At 50.2% G+C, this 16,687-nt stretch overlaps 1 protein-coding gene across 1 annotated transcript in view; it reads right to left on the minus strand.

Moving 5' to 3' along the window:
• Positions 1-16,687, minus strand: part of LOC137522655 (membrane-spanning 4-domains subfamily A member 4A-like) — a 117,508-nt gene that overhangs the window by 75,113 nt on the left and 25,708 nt on the right. Inside the window, exon 3 of the mRNA XM_068242727.1 lies at positions 3,972-4,091. Coding sequence (XP_068098828.1) covers positions 3,972-4,091 — 120 coding nt within the window. The remainder of the gene's footprint in view (positions 1-3,971; positions 4,092-16,687) is intronic.

Genomic DNA, 16,687 nt, shown 5'->3' on the forward strand with positions numbered 1-16,687 from the left:
TGGGCGAACAGTGTTTGCCACTGTTCGGGTTCTGCAGAACATCACCCTGTTCGGGGTGACTATATAGCAGACTATATAGCATTGTGTTTAATGCCACTCTGTGTACACGGCTCAGCCACACTATATAGCATTGTGTTTACTTCCACTCTGTGTCTGCTGGGAACAGTAGTACACCGCTCACCCGCCACTGTATAGCATTGTGCTCTGTGTCACTGCTGACAATAGTGGTACACCGCTCACCCACCACTGTATAGCATTTCTGTACTGCCACTGTACTGCTGCCAGTCAGCGTGTACTTTAAGGATAAGTGAAATGAGGAAGAAATCCGGTGAAAGAGGGAGGGGCAAGGGAAGAGGTGTTTCCCCTGACGGTTCACGTACAGGCCACAGGGGAGCACCCAAGAAAACCCACTCAATACTGCCCATGTTGTCCAGGACAACAACCCTCACAGATCCAAAAGAACAGGACCAGATAATTACTTGGATGACCTCTCAAGCGTCCAGCAGTGGGTTAAGCAGCACCAGCACATCACGCACGAGGTCCGAGTCCTCAGCCAGTTAAAGTCTGGGCTTTCTTTGAAGACTGCACTGAGGATGTTACCATGGCGATTTGCAAGGTGTGCAAGACCCGCCTGAGCAGGGGGAAAAGTATTAACAACCTCTCCACCACCAGCATGAGCCGCCACATTCTATCCAAACATCCCACTCTGTGGGCAAACGCGGCAGGACAGGGTACCACCAGCAACACTGCCTCCCTTGGGTTCACCAGACTCACCACCAGACCCGCCTCAGCAGCAGCAGTAGCCCAGCCATTGCGTGGTTCACAACATTCACAAACATCAGACGATGCTGACACTGTCACTTTCCGGACTAGTGCTCTTGAGGTCTCCCAGTGTTCATCAAACACAACAACCAACAGCCCTTCGGTGTGCAGCGCTACGGTTGAGTTGTCTGTCTCTGAGATGTTTGAGCACAAGAGGAAATTGCCAGCAAATGACCCCCGGGCCGTGGCAGTAACAGCCAGCCAGCATAGCCAAGCTTCTGGCCTGCGAAATGCTGCCATATCGAGTGGTGGAGACAAACAGCTTCAAGGGCATGATGTCAGTGGCCATCCCACGTTACGTTGTTCCCAGCCGCTACCACTTTGCGCGCTCTGCAGTGCCTGAGTTGCATGAGCACGTGGTCAGCTAAATAACCCGAAGCTTGAAGAATGCCGTTGCCTGCAAGGTTCACCTCACCACTGACACCTGGACGAGTGCGTTCGGCCAGGGTCGATACATCTCCCTTACCGCGCACTGGGTGAACCTTGTGGAGCCTGGCAGCGATTCCTCACCTGCTACGGCGCGGGTGTTGCCCACGCCGCAAACAGCTGGATAACAACAGCAGCACCTACCTCTCTGACTCCTTCTCCTCCAACGCATCTCAAAGCTGTACCTCATCCGGAAATGCTAACCCAGCACCAGCAGCAGTAGGATCGTGGAAGCAGTGCAGCACAGCTGTTGGCATGCGTCAGCAAGCGTTGCTGAAGCTGATCTGCCTTGGGGATAAGCAGCACACAGGGGAGGAAATTTGGAGGGGAATAAAGGAACAGACGGATTTGTGGCTGGCACCGCTGGACCTGAAACCGGGCATGAAGCTAGACACCTGGCACGAACTGGCAATGTACGCAATAGAGGTGCTGGCTTGCCCGGCAGCCAGCGTTATGTCGGAACGCTGTTTCAGTGCTGCCGGAGGCATCATCACAGATCGGCGTATCCGCCTCTCCACAGAAAATGCAGACCGTCTGACTCAAATTAAAATGAATCAATCCTGGATTGGAAACGACTACGCAACACTCCTGGACCCCAACCAAGTAACATGACCGATGAACATCTGGGATGGTTTAGCGTTTCCGGTCCCTGTTTATTGAACCTCTCATCTGTATTACATTTATGACTGCATGGCGGCAAAAAGCATTGCTGCTATATCCGCACGCTTTTTGTCCTCATGCAAGGCCTGGGTTGTTGTGTCTCACAAAGCGTGGCCTTCTCCTCCTGCGCCTCCTCCTGTTCCATCACGTGTGCTGCTGCTGCTGCTGCTGCTGCTGGGTTACCGTTGCCGCGTGGTCCCTGTTTATGGAACCTCTTATCTTTATTACATTTATGACTACATGGCGGTACAAAGCATGCTATCCGCACGCTTTTTGTCCTCATGCAAGGCCTGGGTTGTTGTGTCTCACAAAGCGTGGCCTTCTCCTCCTGCGCCTCCTCCTGTTCCATCACGTGTGCTGCTGCTGCTGCTGCTGCTGGGTTAGCGTTGCCGCGTGGTCCCTGTTTATTGAACCTCTTATCTTTATTACATTTATGACTACATGGCGGTACAAAGCATGCTATCCGCACGCTTTTTGTCCTCATGCAAGGCCTGGGTTGTTGTGTCTCACAAAGCGTGGCCTTCTCCTCCTGCGCCTCCTCCTGTTCCATCACGTGTGCTGCTGCTGCTGCTGCTGCTGCTGGGTTACCGTTGCCGGTCCCTGTTTATGGAACCTCTTATCTTTATTACATTTATGACTACATGGCGGTACAAAGCATGCTATCCGCACGCTTTTTGTCCTCATGCAAGGCCTGGGTTGTTGTGTCTCACAAAGCGTGGCCTTCTCCTCCTGCGCCTCCTCCTGTTCCATCACGTGTACTGCTGCTGCTGCTGCTGCTGGGTTAGCGTTGCCGCGTGGTCCCTGTTTATTGAACCTCTTATCTTTATTACATTTATGACTACATGGCGGTACAAAGCATGCTCTCCGCACGCTTTTTGTCCTCATGCAAGGCCTGGGTTGTTGTGTCTCACAAAGCGTGGCCTTCTCCTCCTGCGCCTCCTCCTGTTCCATCACGTGTGCTGCTGCTGGGTTAGCGTTGCCGCGTGGTCCCTGTTTATTGAACCACTTATCTTTATTACATTTATGACTGCATGGTGGTACAAAGCATGCTATCCGCACGCTTCTTGTCCTCATGCAAGGCCTGGGTTGTTGTGTCTCAAAGCGTGGCCTTCTCCTCCTGCGCCACCCTCCTCCTGTTCCATCACGTGTGCTGCTGCTGGGTTAGCATTACCGGTCCCTTTTCCTGGAACCTCTTATATGTATTACATTTATGACTGCATGCCGACAAAAAGCATGTTACCTGTGCAAAGAAAACAGACATTTCCCGCATTTAAAAGACAGTTTTCCCTTTGAAACTTTAAAATCGATTTTCTCAAAAACTATAAGCTCTTTTTGCTAAATTTTTTTTTCCTCTTGTACCCACTCCCAAGGTGCACATACCCTGTAAATTTGGGGTATGTAGCATGTAAGGAGGCTTTACAAAGCACAAAAGTTCGGGTCCCCATTGACTTCCATTATGTTCGGAGTTCGGGTCGAACACCCGAACATCGCGGACATGTTCGGCCTGTTCGGCCCGAACCCGAACATCTAGATGTTCGCCCAACACTAACGCGGACTAGCGACAGTTGCGGCGGAGTTGCGGTGGCAACTGTTGCTAGACGATTGACCGCGCCAATCGCCTGGCGACAGCAGCAACGAGCAACGGTTCGGGGCACGCGCGCCATACTCACGGGCGACCTGTCGCCGCAACACATGCGTGCCACATGGTTGCGGCCACAATTGTAGCCTGTGAGTATGGGTCATAAAGGACTCCTAGTGTCTCTGTGTTTTTTCCTGTCTCCCTAGGAAGTCTGTTTAATCCCTTGGAATAACACACACCCTCTTTTGTGTCTTTAATGTACTTCAGGCTTGCCTCAGATATAAATCAGTGCTTAGGTAGTCAGTGTCTGATGTGATGACAGACAGACCACTCATCTTCAAGTATTTGGCCATTATCTTTTTATAGCAAAATCAGAGGTATGTATCTATAGCTGGTAGTAAGTTAACCCTATGTAGTGCAAATCGGTGCTTATTTTTAAGAAAGAAGTGGAAGGTTAATTCAAATATTCTATATATAATGTTACCGCTGTGCCAGTCCAGTAAGTGACGCCACTGTAGAACAAAGGAGCCAGCATTATTTCTGTTATAAGTGTGAAAAGAATTCCAGTTATACAAATCCATATTCCAATGATGATCTGCGTTGCCTGGATGTCAAACAAAGCACAAGACACATAGTCACAGGGTGATATAAAAGAAAACAGCCAGTACAAAAGTGTCATGTCTTACAGCTCCTACACTGGTAAGGTACCTGAATTGTGCAGCAGGACACATAGTCATAGTTTGATATAAAAAAAATGTCAGCTGTCTGCTCTAATCTTCCTCTGTCTAGGCCTTTCCCTGGTCATGTTATGACAAGCAAGAAGACTGGGGAGTGGGAAACACACTGAGAGAGGGCAACCGCAGCGAGGGAAGACAGCTTGGACCTATCACTTGTGGAAGTGAAAGGGGGTAGAGCACAGGAAGGGGGGCCCCCAAGCTGCATGGGGAAAGGGTGTGCATGGCCATACAACTTATTGAAGGAGGTTGCTATGGTCTCTTGTTATTAGGAGGGATGCTTGCCAAAATGCTTGTTATGAGGGGAGGGAAATTACACTGGCCTGGCCGCCCACTTATTTTCAGGGGACAACAGTGGTTGCACTTGGATTTTTTTTATTTAAAGAGCAAGAATGGTGGACACTATTATTTCAAGGAGGGGGGAATGGTTTCTTTACTTGTCATTGAAGAAAGATTGTGGCTGCATTTGTTAAGAGGGTGGAAGTGAAGGGTTTTGGTAGCACGACTCACTGTAGTAGGGTGGTGGGGGCATTTTCTGTGGAGACTATGCACTGTAGAAGGGGGTGCTGCTGGCATGTTCCCATATCGCTGGGTGATTTTAAACATAGGTTAGGGTGGGGACCCCGAGAGAAGGCTGCACGAGCCGTCCCTGCTGTTGAACTGATGTCTCTCTCAATAAGAGAAGGGTAAGGACCCCTAATAAGTTAATAATGTTAATGCATAAGTTTGCTTCCATTATTTGTATTGTGAGATGCATTAGTTCTAATGCACTTGTTCTACTGCAATGAGCACAGTTGTGCCTTTGAGAGGCTTATCAGCCCTATGCAATGTCAGGTGCATCTTGGTTAGATGCGCAACCATTTTCACTTTCTTTTGTTTAAAAAAGTAGAAGGGGGTTAAGATGGCCATACATGTCACTGAAGGGATGGGAAGTTATGGCGCCTGCACTGCCTTTATGATCATAAACAGAGAGGCGAAGTAACATAGGACGTTCTCCCATTCAAAGTTCTTCTGGGGGGCCCATTTACAGTTATGCCCATACTGCCTGCTCCCCCCCTAGGTGCCTTTCCTCTTACTGCATTTTACATCTTTCTTGTCCATGACTTAGCCTATTTTTTCAACGTATCTCCACTGACACGTTTCCAACCTTATTCAAACACATTGTTGTTACTCTAAAGCTAGGTGTACACATGGCAGGATAACATTGTTGGAAACAATGAACAATCTAAGGACCATTTGAAATTTGTAAACCCAAATGGCAGCTTAAAGGAAACCTGAGATAAAAAGGTACCTTTTAAATAAACATACCCACTGAAAGTGCCAAATACGGGCTATTCCAGTAATTTTTGTTGCTCTCCTATTCTCATTTCATTCTTAATTTTTCATTTTTATCCTGTCTAATATCCAAGGTTTCTGCCATCTGCTTCCGGGTCACTGTCACTGTGTGTAAAATTTTCCATCAAATAATGAATGCATGGACACATACATATATAAGCTCTGTCAAGGTCATAAAATTTGCAGATGACACCACCATCGTTGGCCTGGTGACAGACAATGATGAGCAGGCCTATCGTCAGGAGGTTGACAGAATCTGCCAGTGGTGCAAGGAGAACAGGCTTGTCTTCAACACATCCAAAACTGTGGAGCTAATAGTAGACTTCAGGAAGTTTGCCCCCACCCCCCCACCAATCTTCATTGACGGCACCGAGGTTGAAAGAGTGGCCAGCGTCCGCCTTCTGGGCACCACCATCTCCAAAGACCTGAGCTGGAAGGCAAACACAGCCTTGACCCAAAGGAAAGCACAGCAGAGGCTTTTCTTCCTCTGCCAACTGAAAAAGTTTGGCATGGCCCAAGAACTGCTGACGTGCTTTTACACCGCCACCATCGAGTCCGTCCTCTGCGCCTCCACCCTAGTCTGGTACGCTGGCTCCTCCACCAGAGACAAATACAAACTTCAGAGGGTCATTAAATCGGCAGAGAGAATCATTGGCAGACACCTCCCTTCGCTTGAACTCCTCCACAATTCCAGACTACGCTCCAGAGCAATGAGGATTGCCGGTGACCCCTCTCACCCTGGTCACTGCTTTTTCAACCGGCTCCCTCTGGGCCGGAGGTTTCGGGCCATTGCCACCAAAACTTCGAGGCACAGGAACTCTTTTTTCCCCTCTGCTGTCAACCTCCTGAACTCCATCCGGGTCGTCCCACCCCCTCCACCGCTGTGAACTGAATGGCACCTTGCCCTTCCTTAGTTATTGACTTGTCCTCCTGCGTAAAATTGCACTCATCTTCAGCCCAGTACCGGAAGTAACTTTTTATGTTTGCAACTGCACTCTGTGCAAATCATTCTAACTTGCACTCATGCTATAACTAGTTATCAATCTGCAGTCCTGCCTGTTTATCAATTTGCACTCCTGTTTATGCCTATTGTTATTATTTATGCCTTCTGTGTATCTATACCTTTGAACCTTTTGCTGAGCAATTGTATGTGCCAAACCCAATTCCAAGCACGACCCAGTCGTGCCTGGCGATTAAAATATTTCTGATTCTGATTCTGATTCTGATAAAAACCTGCAGACATATACAGGTCCTTCTAAAAAAATGAGCATATTGTGATAAAGTTCATTATTTTCTGTAACGTACTGATAAACATTAGACTTTCATATATTTTAGATTCATTACACACAACAGAAGTAGTTCAAGCCTTTTATTGTTTTAATATTGATGATTTTGGCATACAGCTCATGAAAACCCCAAATTCTCTAAAAATTAGCATATTTCATCCGACTAATAAAAGAAAAGTGTTTTGAAAACAAAAAAAGTCGACCTTCAAATAATTATGTTCAGTTATGCACTCAGTACTTGGTGGGGAATCCTTTCGCAGAAATGACTGCTTCAATGCGGCGTGGCATGGAGGCAATCAGCCTGTGGCACTGCTCAGGTGTTATGGAGGCCCAGGATGCTTCGATAGCGGCCTTAAGCTCATCCAGAGTGTTGGGTCTTGTGTCTCTCAACTTTCTCTTCAGAATATCCAACAGATTCTCTATAGGGTTCAGGTCAGGAGAGTTGGCAGGCCAATTGAGCACAGTAATACCATGGTCAGTAAACCATTTACCAGTGGTTTTGGCACTGTGAGCAGGTGCCAGGTCGTGCTGAAAAATGAAATCATCTCCATAAAGCTTTTCAGCAGATGGAAGAATGAAGTGCTCCAAAATCTCCTGATAGCTAGCTGCATTGACCCTGCCCTTGATAAAACACAGTGGACCAACACCAGCAGCTGACATGGCACCCCAGACCATCACTGACTGTGGGTACTTGACACTGGATTTCAGGCATTTTGGCATTTCCCTCTCCCCAGTCTTCCTCCAGACTCTGGCACCTTGATTTCCGAATGACATGCAAAAGTTATATATGGTATGAGTGGAAGCTGCGCTCGCCTCTGCTTCAGCAGTAATTAATGATTAGTCCACAAATTAGATATGTGCGTTTGCATGAGTATACCAGTCTTGTAACTCCAAGAGCTGCAACTCTACTATGGGTTATTGCCAGTAGTTTAAAAAGATAGTTCATAAGTGTTGCGCTTCTTGATATAAATCAGTATCATCCACTGCAAACCCCCCTTCATGCAATCACTCACCAGATGTTGGGGTCTCAACAGACAACACTGCGCATTCGCGATGTATGGCCCCCCGTCATTTTACGATCAAACTGTCTCTCCTCTGCAGGTGGACAAAGTTGGAGTGCAGAGGTTGTCTTTCCAGCATCCAGGGTGATCAGCTGGGTGCTTGCAAAAAGATATGGAAAAAACAGGAAGACCCGCTTCCAATAGTGTGATACTGTTTTATTCCGTAAAAAATATATGCATAAAAATCGTTTCAGCAGTCGATATACAGAGCGGTAGAGGAGGAGCTATGTCCCTTGTGGCCACCTTACCCTCTCCCCGTCTATATCGCTGTTTCAAAAAGTTAAAAAACTATAAAAGTTCGCCAGAGACGCCGAGCCGCTCAACAGCCTGCGCTCAGCGTATGTCGTCACTCTGTGGCTCCGCCCTACGCGTTTCGTTGCCTAGCAACTCATCAGGGGCTAACACAGAGTGACGTGTGCGCCCATTATATCCTCTCCTAGCTGCGCTAGAGCTGCCAGAGGGGAATTAGCTCCTCCCTCACATTGTTAGGCTTTGGAAATTCAAATAAATAGATAGATAGTGGCAGGATTAAAACGGCCTTAATAACCATCATCTATTACCATAAGGTTAGATAGTTTTATAACTACAGCATTTTGTTGTACATTTTTTGCCTCCTGTACATTTTTTTTTCTTCTCTCCTCTCTTTCAATGACAGGATAAAACTTTATTTAAAAAAACCCTAAAGTTAAAGTGAACCTTAAGCCAGAAAAAAAAATGAGTTTTACTCACCTGGGGCTTCTACCAGCCCCCTGCAGCAATCCTGTGCCCTCGCAGCCACTCACTAATCCTCTGGTCCCGCAATAGCGCTAATTACAGGCGGGAATGCGGAAAAAGCTACGCGCGGCCAGTCCTGACGGGCCTGTCGGCAAAAACGAAACTAGCTGGCAGCGGGGGACCAGAGGATTAGTGAGTGGCTGCGAGGGCACAGGACTGCTGCAGGGGGCTGGTAGAAGCCCCAGGTGAGTAAAACTCATTTTTTTTTTCTGGCTTAAGTGTCCCTTTAACAACATTTTGTAATTGACCTTAAATAGTTACAATCCACATCATGATTATATTGATGGACTATATGTATAGCCATGCTCTCCATATGCTCTCAATTCTAAGAGGGGGAATTATCTAGTAATGAGCAACCCAATCATACAGTCAATCAGTGGTGCTCAGCAGAGCTCGAATATTCGAGTACCTCGAATATTCGAGCTCTTTTTCAGCTATTCGAGCTCGGTATTCGAGCTCCGAATAGCTGGAGCTATTCGAATGGGCTATTCGAGTGAACTCGAATAGCCCATTCACTATTCGCGCTATTCGAGCTAACAGCGCTATTCGAGCTCGAATACCAAGCTCGAATAGCGTCATAGCCCAGATTGATGTCCTTCAGAGGGCTCCCAGGCCCTCTGACGACAGCCAATCACTGAGGGGGACCCTGGCCAGCCCCTACCCTATAAATAGCGGCCGCCATGTTGTGTTTCTCCGTCCTTGCCTGACTTTGCACAGAGAGAGATCTGCTCCTTTGTGCGTTGGCTTAGCAAGAGCTTTATTGTGGTCATTTACCTAGCGTTTTTGCTCACATACACCTCCTATATACACCTATATTGTTGTTAGTTAGATAGACATTGTATTTTAGTTAGTAGCTTTTGTGTTACATAGAGAGAGACTCAGACAGCTGCTGCAGGCTTACAGCTTTAGGCCTCAGGGCCTTGCCTGTGTGGGCAGCTGTTCTCTCCTGTCCTCTGTTTATTTCTCATCTATACCAGTATTTCTGCTGTCCTTTAGTACTGATTGATTGTATTTTGTATTGTAGTTATATACTGTAACTGTACTAGGACACTCACTCAGTCACTGTTCATAGGCTACTAGCTCCTGCGTGTGCGTGCAGTGCACTCACTGTCTGTGTACTGTACACACACACTCTATTTCCTTCTGAATAGTTATATACTGTAACTGTACTAGGACACTCACTCACTGACACTGTTCATAGGCTACTAGCTCCTGCGTGTGCGTGCACTCACTGTCTGTGTACTGTAGTGTACACACACTCTATTTCCTTCTGAATAGTTATATACTGTAACTGTACTAGGACACTCACTGTCACTGTTCATAGGCTACTAGCTCCTGCGTGTGCGTGCACTCACTGTCTGTGTACTGTAGTGTACACACACTCTATTTCCTTCTGAATAGTTATATACTGTAACTGTACTAGGACACTCACTGTCACTGTTCATAGGCTACTAGCTCCTGCGTGTGCGTGCACTCACTGTCTGTGTACTGTAGTGTACACACCCTCTATTTCCTTCTGAATAGTTATATACTGTAACTGTACTAGGACACTCACTGTCACTGTTCATTGGCTACTAGCTCCTGCGTGTGTGTGCACTCACTGTCTTTGTACTGTAGTGTACACACACTCTATTTCCTTCTGAATAGTTATATATTGTAACTGTACTAAGACACTCACTGTCAGGGGCGTAGCAATAGGGGGTGCAGAGGTAGCGACCGCATCGGGGCCCTTGGGCCAGAGGGGCCCCAAAGGGCCCTCCCTTAACTACAGAAATAGCTCTCTATTGGTCCTATGCTCATAATAATGACTTCTGTAGATACTTTGAATAGTGGTAATCATTAACAAACTGTTCCCCATCCCCTTCTTGCACCTCTGACACTGTAGTTGCCATTGGCAGATTTTGGTGCGCCGTATAAATTGTTATGTATAGAGTGCTTGGGGGGCCCCATTGTAAAACTTGCATCGGGGCCCACAGCTCCTTAGCTACGCCACTGCTTCACTGTCACTGTTCATAGGCTACTAGCTCCTGTGTGTGCGTGCACTCACTGTCTGTGTACTGTAGTGTACACACACTCTATTTCCTTCTGAATAGTTATATACTGTAACTGTACTAGGACACTCACTGTCACTGTTCATAGGCTACTAGCTCCTGCGTGTGCGTGCACTCACTGTCTGTGTACTGTAGTGTACACACACTCTATTTCCTTCTGAATAGTTATATACTGTAACTGTACTAGGACACTCACTGTCACTGTTCATAGGCTACTAGCTCCTGCGTGTGCGTGCACTCACTGTCTGTGTACTGTACACACACTCTATTTCCTTCTGAATAGTTATATACTGTAACTGTACTAGGACACTCACTGTCACTGTTCATAGGCTACTAGCTCCTGCGTGTGCGTGCACTCACTGTCTGTGTACTGTAGTGTACACACACTCTATTTCCTTCTGAATAGTTATATACTGTAACTGTACTAGGACACTCACTGTCAATGTTCATAGGCTACTAGCTCCTGCGTGTGCGTGCACTCACTGTCTGTGTACTGTAGTGTACACACACTCTATTTCCTTCTGAATAGTTATATACTGTAACTGTACTAGGACACTCACTGTCACTGTTCATAGGCTACTAGCTCCTGCGTGTGCGTGCACTCACTGTCTGTGTACTGTAGTGTACACACACTCTATTTCCTTCTGAATAGTTATATACTGTAACTGTACTAGGACACTCACTGTCACTGTTCATAGGCTACTAGCTCCTGCGTGTGCGTGCACTCACTGTCTGTGTACTGTACACACACTCTATTTCCTTCTGATTACTGATTGATTATTGTAATTTCTGGTTGTACTTACTGTTACTACTTACTGTACTAGTAGGGACACTCAGTCACTGTTCATAGGCTAGCTCCTGCGTGTGCGTGCACTCACTCACTGTCTGTGTACACACACTCTATTTCCTTGTGATTATTACTACTGATTATTGTAACTTCTAGTTGTACTTACTGACTCTGTAACTACTTACTTACTGTACTAGACACTCACTCAGTCACCTCGCCCACCAACCCACTCCATTAAAGTACCCCACTTTTCACCCGCCCTTTTAAAAAACTTTTGTGTTTACGCCCAAAACATCGAAGATGTCTGGAAGTGGCAGCCAGCGCGGTTTGGGCAAGGGGAAGGGCAGCAAGGGAATCAGGAGGAGAGGGAGCAGCATTGTGGCAAGCCGCGGGCGCGGCCGCGCCACCATGCACAGTTCCGCAGCAGCAGCAGCGTCAGTGGCTAACATTCCTCCTATAGCCACTGGCCGTGGACGCCTTGGGCGCCGCCCAGCAGGAGCATCTGCAACTCACGCTGCAGAGACACAGCAGCAGCAGCGTGTAGCACCTGCTCCGATTTTCCTCCAGCCGGGTCGGAAACGTCCCATTGAGGAAAAGGATGCAGACACTGTGGTGCAACTGATGATGGAGGATGAGCAGCCCGCCATCAGCTTTGCATCCGAGGCCTCCACCCTCACCACCACCACCACCACCACCCCTGTTCGCAGCAGCCGCCCAGCAGGGCCTGGGGAGGAGGCCAGTTCACCGTCACTCGCCGACCTGTCATTCAGCAGTCTTTTGACCCCAGGCATCATGAGTAAATTGTCTGCTGTTGTTGGCGATCTTGAGGAGGAGATGCTGATGGGCACTTTGGGGGATGAGGGATTGGACAGCAAGACTGTGGCGACAGTCAAGCAGCCCATCCATGCATCAGGAGAGGAGTTTGGGGGGTCATCATCCCAGCAGGACATGTTTCAGGAGGGGGAGGATGATGATGACACGGTGACAGACAGAGACTGGGTGCCACCAGCTCCAGGGGATGTCGTCATCAGCAGCTCTGAGGAGGAGGAGGAGGATGCGCTTGTGGGCCTTGCAAGGAGGCGCATCATTGCAAGCATTGGCAGCAGTAGGCAGGTCCCCCAGCCTGCTGGTGTCTCAGGCTCAGCAGCATCTGCCAGTACCACCACCAGCCGCACCCAAGCCCCCCCCCCCCCCCCCCCCAACCACCACAGGGAGACAGGCAGCAGCGGTTCCATGCCGTAGGGGGTTGTTTTTGTCACCAATCTGGCGCTTTTTCACCATGCCCACAGTGTACAGCAAGTACGCCACTTGCAACCACTGTCAGCGGAAGTTGAGCAGAGGTGCAGACCCCTTAAAGTTCAGCACCAGCTCGCTCATCAACCACCTTGCTGCGAAACATTTCCACCAGCATGAGGAGTTCCAGAGGCTGAAGGCATCTGGTGCTGGCAGTGGCACCACACCCATCACTGCACAGCCTTCAGCAGCAGCAGCAGCAGCAGCAACAGCAGCCACCCGCCCTCCTGCTCCTCCAGCAGCACCAGCAGGAGTGCGGAAATGCACTGCTCCTCCCCCCTCTGCAACTCCTGCCGCCGACACTGAGGCCTGTTCTGGCAGCCAGTCCTCAGTGGCCTCCTCTGCTGTGTCTGCTGATTCCCGTGCCAGCAAAAGGCCACGCCAGAGCCTTTTGAGCGAGTCCTTCCAGGGGGTGGTTAGGGCTCTGCCTCCCAGCAGCCGTCGCGTGCGGCAGCTGAACGGCTTGCTGGCACGGGCCATGTGCTCCCAACTCCTGCCGTACACGCTCGTGCAGGAGGGGAGCGACATTCGTGCGCTGCTTGCTTGCGCAGCCCCAGACTGGCAGCTCCCCAGCAGACACTTCTTCGCCCGCAAGGCCATTCCTGCACTGCACCGCTTTGTGATGGCCAATGTGGAGCGAGGGCTGGAGCACGCGGTTGGTGAAAGGGTCCACATCACCATGGACTCCTGGAGCAGCCGCTTCCTGTTCTTCACTGTCCACTGGGTCAGCTTGGTGGAAGGGGGTGAGGATGGGAGAGCAGCAGCGGGCACAGCAGCAGCAGCAACACAGTGGGTGGTGCCACCCCGCAGGGTCGGGGGAACTGCAGCAGGTTCCTCCGATCCTCTGCCATCCTCCGGCACACCTGACCAAACCCCCCGCCTCAGCAGCAGCGTGAAGGCCCGCCACTGCCAAGCGCTGCTGCACTTGGTCAGCCTTGGGAAGACCAAGCTGACGGCAACCCATGTGTTGGCCAAACTCCAGGAGCAGGAGAGGATTTGGCTGACCCCCAGAGGCCTCAGAGTCGGAGAGGTGGTGGCCGACAATGGGGCCAATCTGGTTGCCGCAATAGACAGGGGAAACCTGACCCACATCCCCTGTCTTGCCCACGTGCTGAACCTGGTGGTGCAGAAGTTCTTGCGCACCTACCAGGGGATGGGCGAACTCAGTGGCGTAGCTAAGGAGCTGTGGGCCCCGATGCAAGTTTTACAATGGGGCCCCCCATGCACTTTATACATAACAATTGATACGGCGCACCAAAACCTGCCAATGGCAACTACAGTGTCAGAGGTGCAAGAAGGGGATGGGGAAGAGCTTGTTAATGTTTACCACTACTCAATGTATATATAGAAGTGATTATTATGCGCACAGGACCAATAGAGAGCTAATACTGTAGTTGAGGGAGGGCCCTTTGGGGCCCCTCTGGCCCAAGGGCCCCGATGCGGTCGCTACCGCTGCACCCCCTATTGCTACGCCCCTGGGCCGCGAACTGCTGGAAACGGCAAGGAACGTTGTGCGTCACTTCCGGCGCTCGGCTGCAGCCTGTGCGAGCCTGGAAGACGTGCAAAAGGAGCTGGAGCTGCCACGCCATCGGCTGATCCTTGACGTTCCGACTCGCTGGAACTCCACCCTGGCGATGTTGGAGCGTCTGGTTGAACAGAAGCACGCTGTCAACCAGTACCTTGCCCTGGCCACTGTTTCCGCCGCTCAGAGAAGGGACAAGACCAGCAACATCCCGTCCATCGTCCCCGATGATGACTGGAGGCACATGCAGCAGGTGTGCTTAGTGCTGGCTCCCTTTCTGCAGGCCACTAACATGGTGAGCAGGGACCATGCTATGGTCTGCGAGTGGGTGCCCCTGGTTTGTCTGCTGAACAGGGCCCTCGATGCTTTGCTGGAACAGGGAGCGGCAGCCTTGGACCAGCAGGAGCGGCAAGCAGCTGCACAGTCCACCTCTGAGGGGGAGGAGGAGGAGGACTTGGTGGAGGTCCCTGACCTTGCTGCTGATGAGGGGGAGCAGCACAGCGCAGCTGAGTTGGTGCGGGGGTGGAGAGAGGATGAGGCTGATGAGGCAGAGGAGGAGGATGAGGACAGCACTGCCATCGATGTGCCAGCACACGTGGCCCGCCTCTTCCCAATAGCAGCGCACATGCTGGCGTGCCTGCGCAAGGACCCCAGGGTGATCCAGATGAAGCAGAGGGAGGACATCTGGATCAGCATGATGTTGGACCCACACCTCAAGGGGAAGTTGAGCCAGTTCCTGCCGCCTGCAGGAGGAGACCCAGCGCAACAAATAAGGAGCTTGCAGCAGGCCCTTGTTGAGCGCTTGGAGGAAGCCTTCCCCCAGCCTTCCACCCCCACTGTCCAGCAGCCAGCACAGAGGCAGCAGCAGGTGCCTGCATCCAGCAGCAAGCGCCCCACAGACCTGCTGTCTCTCAGCCACGAGCTCTACAGGACTGTAGAGGCTCCGGCAGCAGTGACTAGAGAGGAGGTGCATGCAGCAGCATCCTCCTCCGGTCACAGCCAGCGCCTGACCCGCATGGTGGCTGACTACATGGGGTCCTACAGCGGGCTTGACAGCGATGCCCCTGTTGATCCCATGGAGTATTGGGTCAAGCGCCTGGAGATCTGGAGCGAGCTGGCGCAGTACGCCCTGGAAGTGCTGTCCTGCCCCCCTTCCAGCGTGCTGTCCGAGCGCTGCTTCAGTGCAGCTGGTGGCGTGGTCACCGAGAAACGCTCACGTCTGTCTCACAAGTCTGTGGACAGACTGACGTTTCTCAAGATGAACCAGGCGTGGGTGGAAGGCGAGTTCCTGGCTCCTGTTGTCGGCGAGAGGGGGACATGAACTGGCTGCCGGAACTTAGAACCATCGTTAATGTGCCTTACCACCCTTTACCACCTCCTGGCTCCTGCTCACTAAGCCAGCCTGGTTCACTTTAACTATTACGTCGCCTGCAGCCACACATTTTACAACTACAGTGGGCTGCTGTGTACTGCCCTTCTGCTGTCTGTCTGTGTTTCCCACTGCCAGGGTACACAGATTTACATTCTGCTGCCACTCTGCCACCAGCTATTACGTCAAAAAATAGCTATATCTGTGTAATTGGTTGTAAAACCAAAACTACAAAACCATAAAAAAAAAAAAAGGTTTAATTTTTCAGAGGTGCCCGGGTTGAAAACTGTGTTGTCCCAGTTGTGTATTGGACACGATGTGGGCTGCACGACCGCTGTCTGGGACCTCCTGTTGTGTTTATTTACAGCCCTGGTATCACCCGCTAGGTACCAGGGCTATTATGTCACGCTGCCTGCCTGCTGCCACACTCACACTACTCCTCCATTCCTCCTGCTGCTGCTGTCTGTCTGTCTGTGTTTCCCACTGCCAGGGTACACAGAATTACATTCTGCTGCCACTCTGCCACCAGCTATTACGTCAAACAATAGCTGCTCACATTACTCCTCCATTCCTCCTGCTGCTGCTGCTGTCGGTCTGTGTTTCCCACTGCCAGGGTACACAGAATTAAATTCTGCTGCCACTCTGCCACCAGCTATTACGTCAAAAAATAGCTATATATCTGTGTAATTTGTTTTACAAACAAAACCAAAAAATCATAAAAAAAAAAAGGTTTAATTTTTCAGAGGTGCCCGGGTTGAAAACTGTGTTGTCCCAGTTGTGTATTGGACACGATGTGGGCTGCACGACCGCTGTCTGGGACCTCCTGTTGTGTTTATTTACAGCCCTGGTATCACCCGCTAGGTACCAGGGCTATTATGTCACGCTGCCTGCCTGCTGCCACACTCACACTACTCCTCCATTCCTCCTGCTGCTGCTGCTGTCTGTCTGTGTTTCCCACTGCCAGGGTACACAGAATTACATTCTGCTG

This window comes from Hyperolius riggenbachi, chromosome 6, assembly GCF_040937935.1.
Source record: "Hyperolius riggenbachi isolate aHypRig1 chromosome 6, aHypRig1.pri, whole genome shotgun sequence".
Lineage (NCBI taxonomy): Eukaryota > Metazoa > Chordata > Amphibia > Anura > Hyperoliidae > Hyperolius > Hyperolius riggenbachi.